The following is a 19,142-nucleotide window of genomic DNA, read 5'->3' as shown; positions in this document are numbered from 1 at the left end:
CAAAATATATTATTAAAATTACATTAAATATTTTATTTAATTTAAACAATTGCTCCATTATATTTTATTCAATTATTACAAAATATAATATCTTTTTGTAAATTTTGCTTATATCAAAATTTCTCCTATAAGCAAAAATGTTTTTACAATTAACAATAAAATTTATAATAATTATTGGAAAATATTTGGATACTTTATTATATGTGATTGGTTATGCTAGTTGATTAATTCATATTTATTTACAGGAATTTATGTACGTTATCAACTGAGTTATCAAATAAGATGCATTATATTCCATTATTCCAAATATAAAAAGTATAAAAAATAAAATAAGTATAAAAAATTTCATGATATTTGTGATTCGTTTTAGAGTACATTCTGTATACATGTGAAATCATCTTATATAAATTTCATGGGCAATATCTAAGCCAATAAAAACCAAGATTGAAGCTCAATATCCGGCATATGATCTCCCCAGGATACTTACGCTATTAAGAGCGTATTTGTATTCATGCAAAGTGATTTCCATAAGCTAGTTGATCTATTGGTTTACTAAAAAATGTTAATACATATATAATATATTATTACCTATTATCAAAAAAATTTAGTATATGTGTGACTTTGAATTTTTAATTCATCTTATAGTATACATTCTTTGATATCATTTTTATTGTGATAGATTCTTCGGAGAATTTAAATGATTTTTCTTTTAACTAAAAAATTTCGAAGCGTAAAATATTATTTTTTGTATTTTTTTTAAATGCCATACAATTTAAATATATTTATGACAAAGCCTAAAATGCTGAATTTGAAGAAAGATGTAACGTACGAAAAATTAATTAGTGTTTCCAAATTGAAACTCAAATATATTCGAGTTTAATTGCCACCTCGCAATTGTGCAATTTCAATATCCGCCAATGGTTTCCATTTTTCATCAAAACAGCAGGCAAACTGCACGTGATACATCAGAAGTGGCAGAGTTTATCTCGTACAAACTCAGATTCGTTTATCGGCTATCAATCGAATGGCGGCACGAGTCAGTTGTAAAGGAATACTAAAAACTCTGTATCCATACGCTTTGCTCGCATATAGTTTCACATCCGGCGAATATGGGAGAGAGGATGCCGCGATGCACTTCACGCTGCGATTAAAGATTTACTACATGCCGACGAGCTTTTCGGAATTCATGGCCTGTAAAGTCGAAGCGCCAAGATCTATGTGGTCGGACCGAGCTGCGCGACGTACGGTCTTTTTCCCTCATTCCTGCTGAATCCGAAAAGAGAATTCAGCGAAGAAGAAGGGACAAGCCGACCGCGATGTCGGATCCGTCGGATGCGTTGCGTAACGCGTTTTGCACCGGATAAATCTTGTTTCCGCGACAGGTACCGTGTTTTCCGGTGGAGCAAGAGGGATCATGTTAAGTCGTTCGTCTTCATTCGTTCGTCGGCGACAAGAATCGCCATCCTCTTCGAGAAATTTACTGATTCTATAGCAACGCTAGGCGGATTGATTTTGCGGAATAAAGGGAGTGGAGCATAAAATCAGAAGTGAGAAGACGCGCAACCGTGATGTAACGGAAAGATAAAACGAATGGAGGAAAAGGAAATAGTAAACAAAAGGAAATACCGCGTTCGCCTTGCGAACCTGTCGAACTATTCTATTCTTAAATCGTATAAATTCCTGTTTTTTGTACACAGTAGAATATATTGTTCTGTTTGCGACATTAATATATATCAAATTTGTTTGGATTATAAAATATAGAATATAAGAGAAGAAATTCTATTTTCACGAATAGAATTTTTATTAATCTTTTTATTGATCTCTTTGACAAGAGAAAGATAACTAGAGATTTTACTATGTAAAAAAATTCGAATTGTAATTCCTAATTTATTTTATTAAGTGGAAGGTGTGATTTATGAACCAGGACGTGTGATAGTATTAGGAAGAAAAAAATTGTTTCTCATTTGCCAAGTGCATCGGACTGGCCTTTAATGAATGTTTGAAAACATGCGTCCGCTTTTAACGAGATTTACGAACGTTCACACGTGTAAAATAGTGTTTGCTACTATAATAGTCTACCATATAATTCACAAAAACCAGATAAACTAGCTTTTTGGGACAAGCACAAAAAAGGAGAAATAAATTAGATTATTCTGAAATTGAATAAAAAATATAAAACTTATCTTCATCTTCTATATATTAAAAAGTAAATTTTGAAATTTAATTTTAAAATTTACTTGAATTCCAAATTTTGTCTCTTTCAAAGACAATTATGTTAACTTATTTTTCTATTGTGATTTGTATGCTTTTTTCTAAATGTACTTATTATTAAATTATGTGTCATAGTATTACTATAAATAATAATTGATTTAAAATGTAAGTATGTATGTATAAGCGTTTATGCTTACCTTAGTGTAAAGAAACTCCCGCGAAATTCGGCGGAAATGATTGTTGAGCAGCCAGTAGAGGAAAGGATTCCAAAAGCTGTTAGAGAGAGCTAGCCACGTGGCCAAGAAGTCAAGAAACGGCGGTGGCTTGCTTCCGGTGCAGGCTACAACGACTTCCTGAATTGTCCACGGTGTGACCATAACGATGAAACCTAAACTCATTGCAGCCATTGTTCGCGAGGCCGAAGTTGACAATCGTCTCTCGTGGGCGACAAGCTGAAATATGTAAGACGTGTCGTTCGTAGTACGTTCACCTCATTTAGATTGAAATTTAGATACAGTTTTTCTCGATAAACCTGCTACACGATAAAGGAGAGAATAAACAGCTACCCGTTCTTTATTTGTACTGAATACCCAGACAATACAAATGTCTACAATAAAAGTAAAGAAGCTTCTAAAATATATTCCAAGATTTCGAGACATTCTTTAGATATCTTCGAGATTCCATTTGAAATTTACATTGCGTGAGCAGAAGTTTTCTTATTTCATCTTTAGAACAGACATAATAACATTTAATATATTAAATTTTGATTTATGTTATAATAACGATGATTTAGGCTTTATTTTAGAATATCTCAAAGTTGAATGAGACGAAGAAATCTATTTTTAATGAGATAGCGACGTCTCATTCTTCATTAAATATCCTTCTAAAAGACGGTGGAACTCATCTTCTTAATAACTCTTTCGGCTAATACATTTTAAAATAGAAAGTCGTGAACTTTGGCTTGATTACCCTCGACTTTCAGACTTTGATCCTTATGTTTAATTACAATGATTATACCGCGAGCGAAATTTGAATGAAAGATTAAACAGGACTATTTTCTGTTCATATTAAGGTTTGAACGTCGTAGGAAATGAGAAAATAAAACTTTCAAATCTTTACTTTCTAACATAAAAATGTTAGGAAGTTTAATATCGTTATGGCTTTGCAAATAACCTTATTAAAGTTCAAAGTCCATTCCATAAATAAGTTTTAAGTATGCGTCTTTTACGGTCACTGTCGACGTCCTAAATCTATAACGACCTGTTCTTCGATATTCGCCGGTGCAATCGTTCGGAAAAGTAACGGCCGCACATTATCGATATTTTCTTAAAAGCCCGCTGACACTAGTCTTAAAAACTTTCGCGAAATTTTTCAGATTATTCAAATAGAAAAGTACAATTAAGTGATAACATTTATTCAAAAACTTTGCGTTAATTAATGCCGTCTCTAATGCGAGATAAAAGTATCGTTTTAATCATTGATTCACTTTTTGATTTATAATAAGGTAAAATAACACTTGTGTAGAGAAGGAAAAATTAAAGAAATATTGAAGAATAGAAGCAACACTTACAATTGAAAACGATAACGAAGCCGGATTAACGCGGAAGAAAATGATAACGAAGCCAGATTAAAGCGGAAGAAAAGCGTGATTTTTTTCGCCAGACGCTATGAATACTTCATACATATCATAGACTCAGAATTATAATCTCGAAGGCAGATATAATGTCAAAAAAGATCCGGACGAATGGCTCTTAACGCGAAGAAGGCTTTTGCCGACGTGTCTCAAGCTTGACTCGTCTTTTAGGCCGGCTTGACACGGTTACGAAAGTCGCTAAGCGTTAAGCTCGTCAGCATCAAAGCCTCTCGTCGTGCGGCAGTAAAGGGATTACGAATCTGCTCGTTTAGCTAGATCCGTCCATTTCCACTTCCTTCCTTCGCTTTTATCTTGTCTTCTCCTTCTCATTTAGCTCTCTTTCGCATCAACTTCTATACGGCATTATATATTGGCTCTCCTCACAAGTTTCGGGATTACGTTAATACCTACATAAATATGATTCGGATGGGTAATAATATGATTCTCTCAACAAAACCGATCCGGCAAAATCGATTAGAAGAATACAGTAATTGAGATGTTTTCATGAACGAGAGAAAAATATTCTACTGCCAAGAAAAGCGATTACTCAGTTTATTTTTCTTTTTTTAAGTAATAATTTTCTTCAACAAAGAATATATTCTTGATAATAATCTTAAAATATACTCATCACAAGTGTTAGAAAATCTCTTTATCATGTACTCAAAAGAAAAATTTATTTTCTCTTCAAGAATATTGTAAAGTTGTATCAAAGAAAAATCAAACGTCAACTCTTGTAGTAAGCAAATCAAATTTTTAATTTAATATTCTTGACTAAAATACTGCACTTATTAAAATTCAGAATATATTCAATTAATTTAATGCTTGTGGTAAATTTATGATATATTTGCGGATATACAAACTTATGATATACTTAAAATAAATAATATTTACTTGAATACAGTATACATTTTTCTCTGTGTATATATTCGATCGTTTAAAAATTATATAAGTAATATTAGACATATTCATTACACATATGTATTTTAAATTATTAAATATGCAGATTGTTTTTGTTTAATATAAAAAAATATTATAAGTAATCATGTAATATTCAAAGTAGCTAGAAGAATTTTTTATTCATTAACAATATGTTTGCTTTCTGCATCTAGAAAAGTTGAATGAATTAAAGTAGAGAAGAGCGCAAGATATACAGGATTTTGGAGGAAAGACGGGAATGAAGGAGACAAGAATCCAAACGGAAATGCCGTCCGAGCTATTAGCATATCATACTGGAGGAAAAACAAAGTGTGAAATAAATTATTCGATCGAAGTATTAGCATTCCGGTTCAATTTATCGTCCCAACTTTAGTGAGTAGGAGATCCTGATGCTCTCTTTAACCTATCTTGCCTGTGTGTCGAAACTATTCTTGCTGAGTTTATAGTTTGTTAAACTTTGGCTGTACTATACATAATCGTTGTACTGTTATAACGAAGTAGGATAGATAGTGTTTTCTTCATGATATAAAAATTTCTTCCAAATATCAAAAAGCTTCGATAAAATATCCTTCCCAAAAGATATCCTTTAATATAAAAAATTCAATGTCATAATGCATGGTTTTTTTAAAAATGTATTTTATTAAAAATTTTGTTTTAAATCTTGTACTTAAACGGGCTATTTTCGAGTCTATAACTACGAAATAATACACACATTTCAGAAATCTTGATAGCAATATTACATAGCGTATTTCGGATCTTTCTTTCTCATTTCATTGTGGTAAAGTTACTTTATCAGTGATCTGTATATCGATGTTATGCAATTTTAAATTTACAAATTTCTAGAGACATTGAAATTATCTATTATTATCGTTGCATAGCAATTTTGGAAAAAAATTGAAACATGTTTTGAATTTCATACAAAGAGAACAAGATCGAAAGGAATAAAGGTCGAAAGGAATAAATCGACAATGTGCTTACTGCGACATAATTTATAAGATTACCGAAAATTATTATACATTGTAACAATTTTGTAACGCAAATATGATATAAAAAGTATGATAAAATAATTGTGTATATGTATGATAATTTTTTATTTTTTAAAAATTAGTATGCTATAAAGTATAAAATATATTAATTTTTGAACAATAAAATATGATTTAATCTTTTTTTATAACTTTTGAGAGAAATGAGAAATATTATATTTTTTTGTAATGTATATATATATGTCAATTTGCATATTGTCGTAAATATACAGAAAAAATATATATATATATAAGAGTAATAAAGATTTACAGTTTTAGATGAATAATTACAAAGTAAGCAAGCTCTTAACATGGTTCATGATTCTACGAGTAATCGTATTATCACAGAAGATGGCGAAGCATAGCATGCAGCGTAAAATTTACATATCTCTCCACGTGCCATACGCAGAATGTGCACATTTACAACAATGCGGACATTGTTTCTGTCGTAATTATGCAAGGTGTTACACCATTTCAAAGTAATTCACGTGCTATGCGCATGCACATTAAAGAGATTATCTGTGAAAATAATTATATATAGAAATATTCGCGCAATTACCTAAAAGTCATTTCTGAAAAAATTATTTTAAAAAAATTATATAATTGCACTACACATATTTGGCAAAAAAGGCTAAAAAAGGCAATAAATTGATAAAATGTGTTGCTTAAGAAAAATCCACTCGATTCAAATTAATAATCCATTTTTAATATAAATATTATTCAATAAAACCTTGAATGAAAATAATACTTATATGGAAAAGCTTTAATTACGTTGATATTATACTTGCAAACCTTCCAATTATAATCTAATTATCGGATGTATCATTTAGTTACACGTAGTTGCTGCAATATAGGATGTTCGATCGTTTCATCGGGAATAGAACCACAGAAATAATTACGGTCGGTAATTAAATTCACGTTAATGATGATCGTATGTTTAATGAGAGTAACATTCAATCTCCTCTTCAATGTGAACCCCTACAACAGGTTATATCATTAGTATATGAGCGTTTAATCTTTCACAATTCAATAGCAAATAGCTTATGATTGTATACAGCTACAATGATTTTTAACTCATTTTTTTCATTTCTTTTCTTTTCTATTGTTTATTATATTTAAAATTTCAATTATATGTATGAAGAAGTACGTCTTTTCGATAAAAACATCTGTTTTGATGAAATATAATTTCAGTGATAATAAGAAGCGAAAACTTAATTATAAATGTTTCATTGATCAAAGATGTTTCACTGGTTATTCGGAGCTATATATGCTCATAATTTAGCAATAAGAATGTAACATTTGAAAAAATTTATTTGTAAGTGTATTTTCTACTACATGTACTAATTGGCAGAAATATTGTTTTAAAAATTTTTTACAAATGATTTGTTTCTTTATCGAGTCTCTATTTGTTTTTTCTATCATTATGGATTATTTTCTGATTTCGGAAAAGAGCATTTTCATTGAAATTTCCCGCAAATTTCCGGATAAATATTCGTGCCGGCGAGGCTTATGAGATATTCTCGCGTAAATTGCGCTTAAATTACAAGTAAACGACGAGGATGATGATGTGAAGAGTAGATGGAACTAATAAAGGACTAAAGAGTCAGGTGCTTGTATTCTTTTTTCTTGTTCCATTGTGATGAAGTAAACCGATGGCGGTTCGATATGCGTCTGTTCTTATCACTCTTACCATCTAGGTCTTTAAGTGATTATACATGAATTTACTATCAAGAATTGCCCTCTCTTCATCTCTCTTTTTCTCTCTCCTTCTCTCTCTCTCTCTTTCTCTTTTACTGAATGTGCGAGGAAAAATAAATATAATTTCATAAACGCCGTTCTAAAAGACATCATAGCTGTTGGTTACGGCGCACGCCACATCTCGGAAAAGAGATTTTAAGTAAAAAATGCTCTTCCACCAACGCGAAACCGACATCTCTGACGCAAGGAGGATTATAACATCTTCGATAGGTGTAATCTTCTTGGAAAAATCTATCTTTTTTGTGCTATAAAAATATATCCTATAATATGTGCTATAATACGTAAGAGAAACTTTTTCGATATTTTCCACTTGCCAATAAAACTAAAAATCGCATTTTATTATTGTTTTATCTGTTTGAAATGCTTTACTCCTAGGAATATTTTATATATTCAATGATTTTTTGCATGAAGTTGTACATATTAATATAACTTTTATGCATGATTTAAATTAATTAATAGCTTTAGTTGAGCGCTTTTGAGAACAAGTTTAACTTGCGTTTCGAGAACGCACTCGAAAATGTGTTTCGAGAAACATACAGCACGTATAATTAAATTACATGCAGTTATAAATTGTACTGCATAGAACAATTATTTTCTTTTTTACAATATATTAAAATGTGCTTTCAAGTACCGCATCGATAATTTCTATTCACAGATAAGTTCTTTCTCAACGGAAATCTCTTAAGTGATTCTTTTACCTATATTACAGGATAAAACAATTATGGGATATATTATGTTATATTATGGGATAAAACAATTATCTATATAGCTTATAAGAATATACTTTATAAAAATAAAATATCTATCAAAAATTGGAAAGTGAGAAAAATGTAATTAAAAGATATTTTTAACATTTTTTAACATTTTTAACAAAAAATTATATTAAATATCTATGTTCTAAGAATGATTAATTAAAAAACATTTTAATGAATTAACTGTTAAAAGAATTGAAAAAATATTATTAATTGTTCATTAATAAAATGTAATTATTTATTAATTTCAATTTTTACATTTTTCTTTTTAGAAAATAAATTGTCTAACTATTCTGACTTTGAAATATGATGGTGTGTGTGTATGTAAATATGTGTATGTATGTATATATAACATGTATTTTATCTAACAATAAGATATATAATACCAAATGGAAATATGGAAGTAAGACGGATATTAATAAAAATGAAGCGTTAATGAACAGAATCGAATAAGAGTAGATGAAGAAAGAAGGCAGATGATAGAGAAGGAATCACCCTCAAGATAATCCTTGATGCAGAAATCCGCGAATTCAGTACGAAGTCTCGAACTTATTTGATTTCTCATTTCATTCGTTCCACCTCGTTATTCCTTGATAAGTAAGAACAGCATAAAATGAAAAATGAACAAAATAGGATGAAGAAATTGAAGGCAACTTTAAAATCTTTTGACTATCCGATGACCATATATGTATATGTGTATGTGATATCTCCGCGAATTTCAAATGATCTGTTAGATTCGATATTAAGATCTGGATTCAACATCGCATTTCAATTTCTCGTATACTTTTTCATTAAAATCTTAATTACTGATAATTGTGATTAAAGTATTAACTATTAAAGCAGTACATAAGCATTAAATTTTTAGCTGTATAAGAAAGTTTTTTCATATACAAATCACATTAAAATCATGTTGATTCCCAAATTATAAGCTTTTCAGAACCTCCGAATTAATCAGTATTATTATATATTCTAGTATTGTGTTAGAAATTATTTTTTTGTTTTTAGTTTATCGTCGTGGGCATAGTCATATTACTTTAACAGTACAGTAATTTACAATTGTGTACGTTTTTATTAGAACAAAGTAGCCGTAAAAATTATCGAACGCTCCTTTTGATATATGATCAGTAACTTTGCACTCAGCCATAGTGCTTCGCGACGATTCAATTGCAATAAATAATTGTTACTCCTGCTATAATACTTGAAAGAATTCTAAGCAAAATTTATAAAGTAACAATATTTTTATACATGGATATATATTAATCAGAATATATATAATCCTGTGCGCAATTAAAATCCTTTCAAATTCAGTGACTTATATATATATAGATTATAAGAAAATGAGGTGTTTCCTGGATTTTTTATTTTTTTGTATTTTTTGAAAATCTTATTTGTAGAGAAGTTTTACAGCAAATGTATTGACAAAACAGTAGATTAGTTTGTTTTCTTAATAATATTTTCTTATAATTTTCTTAATAAAATTTTCGTTTAATTTATAGTATAATTTATAGTATAATTTATAATACTTATTTAATCGAAATTCTTCTTTTATCGTACCAATTCCAAAGAAACCAATAGCGGTTGGAAAATTGAACACTATCCAATAATATCTAAGATATAAAAATATAAGAACCTCAAGTATAAGAAAATTGTAGAGGAGCAAGAAGCTACCAGGGAATATTATCACCGCACGAATAATATAAAAAATATTCGGCGAATATCAAATATTCAATAATATCAAATATTCAATAATATCAAATATTCAATAATTTCATTATAATATACAAAGAACATGCTGAGTAATATACAATAAATAGTTTTATCATTTCAAAGAGAGAAAGAGAGAAAGAGAGAATTGATTTTTTTTTAACATTTGAATATTTATGTCAAATGTTAAAAAAAATTCATGCAACATCGCTTATTTTTAGAAATGAATGAATTGAATTTACTTAAACAATACAATGAGATTATTATTAACTTAGAATTATTTGTTAAATTTAATTATTTATTTGATAAATTTAAATATAATGGCTTACATTTTTGCTTTTTCCGAATAAAAGAGGGTTTTTCTTTCCTTTCTTTTGTGTAGAATTTCTCACACATGGCGGAGGATCTTTAGAAGACATTACCGCATCCATTGACCTATATAAGGATCATGGACCATAAAAAAAGAAGACAGAATGATATAGGACCGGATAGCAAGATACTTATAAATAAGCCAACCCCAACATTTTCCATTAATGCTAGTGCCTATTGGCGAAAGTTTTTTCCTGATAAACGCAAAGCAGACTGCTAATTTTTTTTGTATGTAATCTCTATTGGTTCATCGACCAGAGACAGGAAACAAATTATGTGAAATAAAGCAGTGCGACCTAACGATATCGCGATATAAAGTGCTTGGTTCTAAAAAGTTTGAAAACCTAAAAAGTTGTTGCCATAAGAGAAGTGGGTCGCAATGACGTTTTGCGCCAAATAAAAAAAATGGGTATGGGGCGAGTTCTATTTCATCTTAATGAAGATTTATTCACGTTGGTGGTGTAAAAAAAGCGCTCGAGTTTATTTTTTTTTAAATTATATAAAAAAGATTTATAAAATTTTCGCATAAATTTTTATAAGCATCTTCTATTTTAAAATATTAGAACATTTTTTAATTTCAAATTTGAAATTTAAAATTAATATAATTATTTAATTACTAATTTAAATGTTTCTTTATATATATAAATCAGACATTATATTATGTCAAGTTAATGGAAACATTGTAAAAAAAGAAATACATTAAATATATAAGAAATAACAACATGTGTATGTGCACAGATGTGCAGAATAAAATTTAAATTTAAATTTCATTAAGGTTTGTTGACTTTACACAAATATGCACATGCGTATTTCTCGTTTAAATAGCACATAGAAGAGATTAATTGAGCGAAGCTCTAATTGAAGTCAGTAGACCACTCAATTTGAATATAAAACATTGTTGTTAATTTTGCTATTTTTGAAGCGGCAGATTTTTTCTAACGTTATTGTAAGCGATGTGTGTGTCAACAAACCTAAAAATATTATGAAAAAAGGAAAAGCAGTATGTTTGCGCTGTTTGATGTACAATATGCGTCGTGTGAAAGATGTGTCTGGTGTAATTTCTCTTTATCCTTTAAACTTCTTTCCACTTTTATAATATAAATTTTCAGCACGTGCAGTGAGATACAATAGACATGATGTTTTCATGTCGCCCAAAGTCGAATAAATCATATTATCTAAGAGTTTTTAAAGTTAAAAATAGTTCATAATAATTTGTTCGAAAGGCATAAACATATTTGTCGTATCTTGTAAACATTATTAGAGCATTCAAGTAATTAAGATGGGACTGATTTATTATTATCAAAACTCATTCGATCAACGGATATTCATTATTATGAAAACTCGTTAAAATCAACGGATATTAACCATGATATAAAGCACGAAGAGCCGAGAAAAGATTTCCCGACTGTTCGAGACGTCTGTCGTTGGAGATTTCTCTCACCCCCGCCCTTCTATAATTCGTTCTGTCTTCGCGTGCACTTAACCCATTTTGTCTCGAGATTCTGCCTACCCGGAAAATACGATCCGGCGAAGAAGAGCTTAACGATCCGCGGACTCTCGACCGATTAAGGACCGTTTTGCAATGGAGTGCGGAAACGGACACGCGTTTTAATGCGCTCGCGAAGAATCGGAGCGAATGAAACACACGCTGCGATCTTTCCTTCTCGTGATTTTCCTTTTTGGATACTTTTGCCTTTGGCAATTTTTGCTCGAATCCTACCGTTTCTAACTAATTATGACGTGTCACAGGCTAGGAATTTATCGGCGTGCTAATGCGCCATTATTTCGCGCGAGCGAGAGGAATTACTTAGGAGAGAGAGATGCACGATAAAAATTTCTTGGCGATGGCATAGCAGAAATAGCGAGCGACGCAATCATTATGGAGACTGTCATTTAAAGTGAGTTAATGAGATGATTTATAATGGTTAAGCCGTTGCGAATATTCATGATATTTGAAGGTGATATTTCAGCGCTTCGAGCATAATAGATTAGACGAAGTAATAATTTCGAATATCGGATTTTTTTTTAACTCGCGTTAAAGTGTTAAAATTTCTAAAGAGATGACATAAATTGCGCGAATATGACGTTTATAGGATGACTCAGCACGGCCGCCGCTTTTCATTTTAACTTCATAGCTTGTTTGATAAATTTAAAATCGCTTTTTCATAAAAGAGATTTTCAGGAAACTACCATTTGTCGCGACGTTTTAACATTCGCATAGAATTATTAATATAATAATATAATAATATAATAATAATGATACATATAAAATTTAATTGAAGAGAAAAATAAATTGTTGATTATGCATTTCTATAAAACTCGAAATCTTTAAAGTGTATTAATAGTTATATTCAGTTTAATAATGCACAAATCAAATTGATTCTTGAAAGAAAAATTTACCATTGAACGCACCGTTTGTCAGGAAGAAACGGCACAAGTTTCTTTTGAAGTATTTCTACCAGGTTCTGATTGACTTAATCGACGCGCCTTTAATTTTCTTGATTTACTCAGATCTTAAGCGTTCGACTTCATGGCAGAGCTCTAGAGAATTGGTGAGGCGATTTACGGCGTTGAAACTAGAATTTAGACAGATAGAAATAGGATTATTGGATTCGAAGTTAGTTGAGTAGAAGTTCCGAAGGATTTTTATAGTCACGAGACTAGAGAATCATCTTACTTAGTGGAACTTTTGAAGAATATTTACTTTTATTTCTTTTTTTTTGGATTTGAAGGGACTTTGTGAAGGTGTATATGACGAGTATGCATGTATAAAAACATAAATTTATTAACGAAATATAAATATTCACTTATTATACTTATATGAAACATTATTCTTGCAAAGTTTTAATAATAAAATTCTATTCTGTGTTTTTATATAAAAGATACATTAGAGAAGATAATCCCGATACATAACAACTTTTTTAATCCTTCCTTCGTGCTCCTTGTCGATGTCACATGAAGTAAGACCACTTAATACACTACAAATACGAGTGACAGAACATAATATTAAAAAAAGATGAAATAAGCAAGTACACCTAGTGGGAACAAGGTCGGAACTCTCTGGCCTCGTCGCAGGATGGCTGTGGCTAATGTCAAGATAAATGCGATTTCCTGAAATGGGGAACGTGAGGCGACGCGGGGGCGCAAGAAGAAAAATATTGTTTGCCGCGAAAACTGGGGCGCACATCCTGAAGGAGAACGTTAGTAGTGGTTGGATCACGGTGGCGGGGGTTGAAATAGAAGAAGCCAAAAGCTTGTCGGCTCTCATGCTGGAGTAGTTTGCCAAAATTTTCAAGGCGTAAGGTTCGTTTTTAGAGCGGAATTAAGCGGAGGAAGCTTTTAAAATAGGGTTACTTAAATCAGGTCATATAAGGATTCTTTTTCATGTCTCGAGAGAAAAGCGTAACGAAGTCTATAATTTTCCTTCTATTTCTCGATATATTTTTACAAATAGACATTACTACTTATTTGCGAATATTTTAAGAGAAAAAAAGCGCGTTGTTTTCTCTTCTTTTATTAATAATATTATTTTGCTTGCATATGCGTTGTTTTTCTATAAATTGAAAGCAACTATAACGAAACTATTTAATAAAGAACTCAAAGAGAAATATCATCTTATACGACGATTTCCTTTAAATTTCAAGCTATAACTCTGGCAGAAGAATATCCTTTAAAGTACCTTCTCTTATTTATACGAAATTGAAATTGAAAGTAGAAAGTATGAAAAGAGTTTGTTGCTACGACCTTCAAACTTTTATAACCTTTATAGGCATTGAATTCACCCTGCAATAGCTACATTAAATGCAAATTTGAATAAATAAATATGCAAATAATCCGATCGTTATAACTTCGCGATGTTTACCGCAGGGCAATTATTCTCGATATTTGCGAGCTTTTATCAAGCACTTTTAAACACGACGATTCTCTGAATTCCATTTATTATCGAAGTATCTCGAGCCAACGTTCATGTTTGTATTCAATATATAATGTCTAGCTTTCGCAACTATTTTCCGGGATTGGCGGATCGACAATCGGGGTCAATGTTGCCGTCGCGATCGCTCAATGTCTGACGCACAGCTTTAGGCCAACGAGGACAACCTCAGAAGCTCGTTATCGTGGATGAATTCAATGCATCGTAGACGACATCGAGCGATAGCGAATTCAAGCGATGCCGGCTTAGTCGTGTTCAGACCATCCATCTTGCTTCGGACGTTTGTCCTCCTGGTAATGTCTAAGATATCGGTTCAAGGACGCATCGATGCGGGTTTTATCGACGGAAGTTGCGCTTTCTATGATTACTGCAGATATTTACGATCATTTTTCCAATGACTAACAGTACACTATAGATCCATTACATCTATTCGCTTATTCAAGTCTTTCGATGAGGCATAAGATTAGATAAAGTATGAATCTAAAAGATTATTATATATATTATTGCAATACGAAAAATCGAATTTAAAAGATAAAATAGTACTTTACGGGATGCAATGTATTTGTTAGATATTCCAATAGCTCTGTAGACGAACGGTACATATTAAATGATAAGATTATTTTGTAGATGTAGCTGTGATACTTTAAATTTTATATAAAAGCTTTCTTTTTATAGATAAAAATTTTCTCATGTATGTCTAGATATATGTGTAAAATGATACGTATTAATAATGCTTATATTGTTTTTCTTTTTTATGAGGTATATATAAAATAAATAAATAAAAAAAAAATATATATATATATATATATATATATATATATATAATATACCCTCTATATACATGTACATATTTGCAGATAATAATAATATCTGCCGCTGAAAATGTGTCGAGCATATAATTAATATCTTGTATAGAAATACGAGATATGTAGCTCATTGTATTAAATAATTAATATTTACTGGATAGCTTAAGATATCTGATTTTCATTAATTGCATCTATACATTTTATTCGGACAAGCTATATTCCGCCCTTTAGCATTGAAAGCACTTTCATACTATTTCCCTACGATATTTTAATATCTTCTTTAACGAAATTTCTGTGACCCCAAAACAGCTATTTGGCGTCTTCGCTTTAAGAGATATATATACTTGCATGATTAGTTGATTTTTCTTTCTGCCAACTCAAGTTTATTTGTTGCGAGATACTTCCCAACTGAACATTTACATGTATCCGTGTATGTGTAGGAATGTGTATTGTTTCAACAAAATTTAACAGATTTGGAAACTAGTCTGCGAGGTATTGCCCTTTCGCAAGAATGTGCTGCAAAATCTTCCGTAAACTCTTGCATAAAGTTCCTCGGTACACTTGCTCATAAGCTTTATAATTCCATTGCATAATTCGCTGGAGAATTGCGAATTTTAAGTGAATGGCAAATTGCGCGGAAAGTTTTAAACTACCTGCTGAAAATAATCGTAATATTTTCCTTCAGCAACTAGCAGTCGACTTTGTATTGACATCGTTGATACGAATGCGAGTTTAATTCCAAATTTGATTTTATTCCATTAAACTTTAATTTATACATATGTGTGAGATTTCTATTTAGCAAAAGTAAAAACATCCGACAAACAAAATAGCATAGTATTAAATTCTCTTTAATTCTCTTTAACTGTAAAAAATAGCAAGTGATGTTTAATTTGTATTGTACCAATCCCACGATGCACGATTGTGTAATAATCTTCATGCGTTTCCAATCGCTCATCAATAGCCCCATTGTTTCTATTTTATGTTTTACGTGACTGCTTTGTCAATGTTGCTAAAACGGGCTGCTCGTCGATTCGCAGCTTATTCACAAAGCGAATAAACTTGACTTACCCTCTCTATATGGCCGCCGCTAACGACTTCCGGTGTGTTAACGCAGACTACCCTTTTCAAGCGCAGTTTGTTAACGTGGAAGGCCGAGCCGTAGCAGTACATCAGCACCATCGTTGTCGGAAAATAAAAACAGCAACATGCCAGGATCCTGAAAGAGGAGATACAATAAAGAACATTTTCCGGCTCAGAAGAGTGGTAATTAGCGCGTCGTACGCGAGCAGATGCATGAAACAATGCGATAAAGATAGTATCACGCGCGCAAATATAATAAAAAACACATTTATAGATATAATAAACTACGCGAAATCTGATGATACATGCACGAAATTTATTAGCGTTCGATTAAAGGGCTCGTAATACGATAGAAACAGTTTCGACTCAATTCTCTTTCTTTCTCTTTCTTTTGTTATGAATTAATATATTTTACAACATTATATTTCGCTCTTTAATTTATGCCGAAAATACATTTATTATCTTAAATATTTATTATCATAAATTATCTTAAATTTTTTATTCGTTTTCCAATATTTAGATAAAAATGATATAAATATATAATTCTAAATAGATAATTTAAATCAATATGATGCGCGCGAGCATGTTTTAAGCTACCAGCGCGATAAAATTATTACGACAATTTGGACGATTTTTTATATTTAATATTGACTTAGACAGAGACGGAAAGGGATCACAAATATTACTATCTTTCACAGTCGATCGCCTCGGGTGCATCCTCCAAGGCGATCAACCGTGACAATCCTCTCAACATTAAATTGCAATTGCCCGCAATTGATCGCCTGTGTGGCGAGCAAACGCGGTGAGCCAAGATCGTGAAACATCACTCTTATCACCAACGTTCGTACTGGCGATACCTAAGGGAAGCCCTAGCGAAGAAGGGATCGCAGGCAAGAAGGCCAGATCCGTTGAAGTAGTAACCGCCTCTGGGGAGCACGAGGACCCCAAAGATCGCCACACTCGCTATCCAGGTAGTCGACATCACTGCCACACAACCCTGCCGCATGTAATACTGTGTCAACATAGATAGAAAACGATCACTCTTTTTCACCCATACGCCAAGCACGTTATAAATTGGTGTATATGTGTGTATGTGTATATACCAGTATATGCCTATTTGTATGTCTCTCTATGCAAGAGTTTGTTTGCGCACATTCCGCATTTCATGACATAGTATATCTCGTGGATTGTTTATTTAAACGATTACTGCATGCCGTTTTTATCGAAAATTTCAGAGTGAATATTGCAAATCCCCAATCGGGGATATGTTTCGATCAAAAGTCTAAAATGCTATATGTATTAAATAAACAAATATACGGCAAATTGTATACACGCCAACATATGAATATATTTGTGTAATTTTATTGCCGATCAAAAAAAATGTATGCAAACAATCTCGTGTTTAAAAATGTATTTTATTTTAAATATTGAAGAAAAGCATAAAGTAAAGGAATATACTATAAGTAAGTAGTAAAGTATTTTACTAACTTTAATTCGATCTTCAATATATTCTTTGAATATATGCCTTAAATTAGATGTATAAATATTTAAATTAAATATTTAACCTAAATATTTTCATATTTCATGAGATATTAAATTTATTTAATTATTAAACGTAAGAGGAGATAAAATTTAAAAGAGGAGAAAAGAAACTTTTTGTAAAATTATATGCGTTAAATTTTTGTAAGATATTTTTGTAAGATATTTGCTTGGAATTAAAAAATTCTACTAATATTGAAAGTTATCGATTTTCAAAATATCGATTTCCTCTATGTTTTCAGATGCATTGCATCTTTAACGAACTCACTTTCCACCTGATCAAATCTCTCAGAGCAAATAAAGAGAGCTCCATGGAGCGGTTTTATCGACGGTCCATTTTTATGGCACAAACCCGATGTGTTAAGTATTATCGAGATTAGATGAAACTCGTTCTAATCTCGAAGAACGATCAGCGGGAATGACACTCGACCCTACTATTCCCTGAGTAGAAAGAATCGACGCTTGTTCAATCTTTTATTTTTGTTTGTTGTCATAGATATGAAAAAGAAAAAGAGATGAGTTAATTCAAAAATATTGAAAAAATATTAAAACACATTAAGAAATGTTGTTGAAATATTACACACAAAGTTCATTCATGAGAGCATAAATATATAAGAAAGAACAAACTTTTATTCCAAAAAATGTTTATTATTTGAATTATATATAAATAAATGTATAAAATTATATATAATATAAATAATTTAATATTATATTACTAATTTAATATTGAGAGATCGTATAAAAGAAATGTAAATCATGATTACACGTAAAAGTCATATTTATAATCATAATAACATTTAAAAAAATATTGACGTGGATGATGGAATCGTGCATAATATAGACGCATTCTAGATTTTATGAGATGCATAAAAGTTATGAGATGCATTCTGAATTGTAAATCAATGAATTATGGATCTATGAAAATATCGAATATATTATTGACTTGCGTGTAAATGCCAGGAGTCAATATTCGTTGCATATTGTAATAACAAAGAGATAAAGACAAAGTCTTGCTTGACAAAATCTGACTTTGAAATATGGTTGAATATTAATCAAATATAGATAAAATTATCATGTGTGAAATTCTATCTTCGAACTTCGAACTAACATAATATAATAGAACAAATGCAAATGATAATATAGGAATAAAATTAGTTTTATGTTTAATAATTTTTTCAATTTTCTTTTGTGTGTGTGTGTGTGTGTGTGCGAAAGAAAATATAATACAAAATTAAAGAATGAACTAAAAAAAATATTAAAAATATTTTATTACATGAAAAAGATTTATTGTTGTTTTTAGAGAAATCTGAATAAAAAAATACACTAAAATTTTAAAATAAAATTTTAATTTCCGAAATTATTAAAAATAATCAGGCAAAGGATTAAAAAACTATCGTAATT

At 30.7% G+C, this 19,142-nt stretch overlaps 2 protein-coding genes across 4 annotated transcripts in view; one reads left to right on the top strand and one right to left on the bottom strand.

Annotated features, from left to right (window-relative positions):
* The window catches only part of LOC105250454 (prominin-1-A), a 90,057-nt gene that overhangs the window by 9,059 nt on the left and 61,856 nt on the right, over positions 1-19,142 (top strand). The window lies entirely within an intron of this gene.
* LOC105250409 (trace amine-associated receptor 9) overlaps positions 1-19,142 on the bottom strand; it is a 60,748-nt gene that overhangs the window by 4,485 nt on the left and 37,121 nt on the right. For all 3 annotated transcript variants that reach the window (XM_011256484.2, XM_020027291.1, XM_025411724.1), the window contains 3 exons: positions 17,060-17,214; positions 16,191-16,338; positions 2,409-2,663 (listed from right to left, as the gene is read on the bottom strand). In XM_011256484.2, the coding sequence (XP_011254786.1) occupies positions 2,409-2,663; positions 16,191-16,338; positions 17,060-17,214 (558 nt within the window). The remainder of the gene's footprint in view (positions 1-2,408; positions 2,664-16,190; positions 16,339-17,059; positions 17,215-19,142) is intronic.

The sequence above is a fragment of the Camponotus floridanus genome, unplaced genomic scaffold (genome assembly GCF_003227725.1).
Source record: "Camponotus floridanus strain SB8 unplaced genomic scaffold, Cflo_v7.5 scaffold1, whole genome shotgun sequence".
Lineage (NCBI taxonomy): Eukaryota > Metazoa > Arthropoda > Insecta > Hymenoptera > Formicidae > Camponotus > Camponotus floridanus.
Note: the sequence above shows the minus strand (reverse complement) of the source record. Positions and strands in the feature narration are given on the sequence as shown.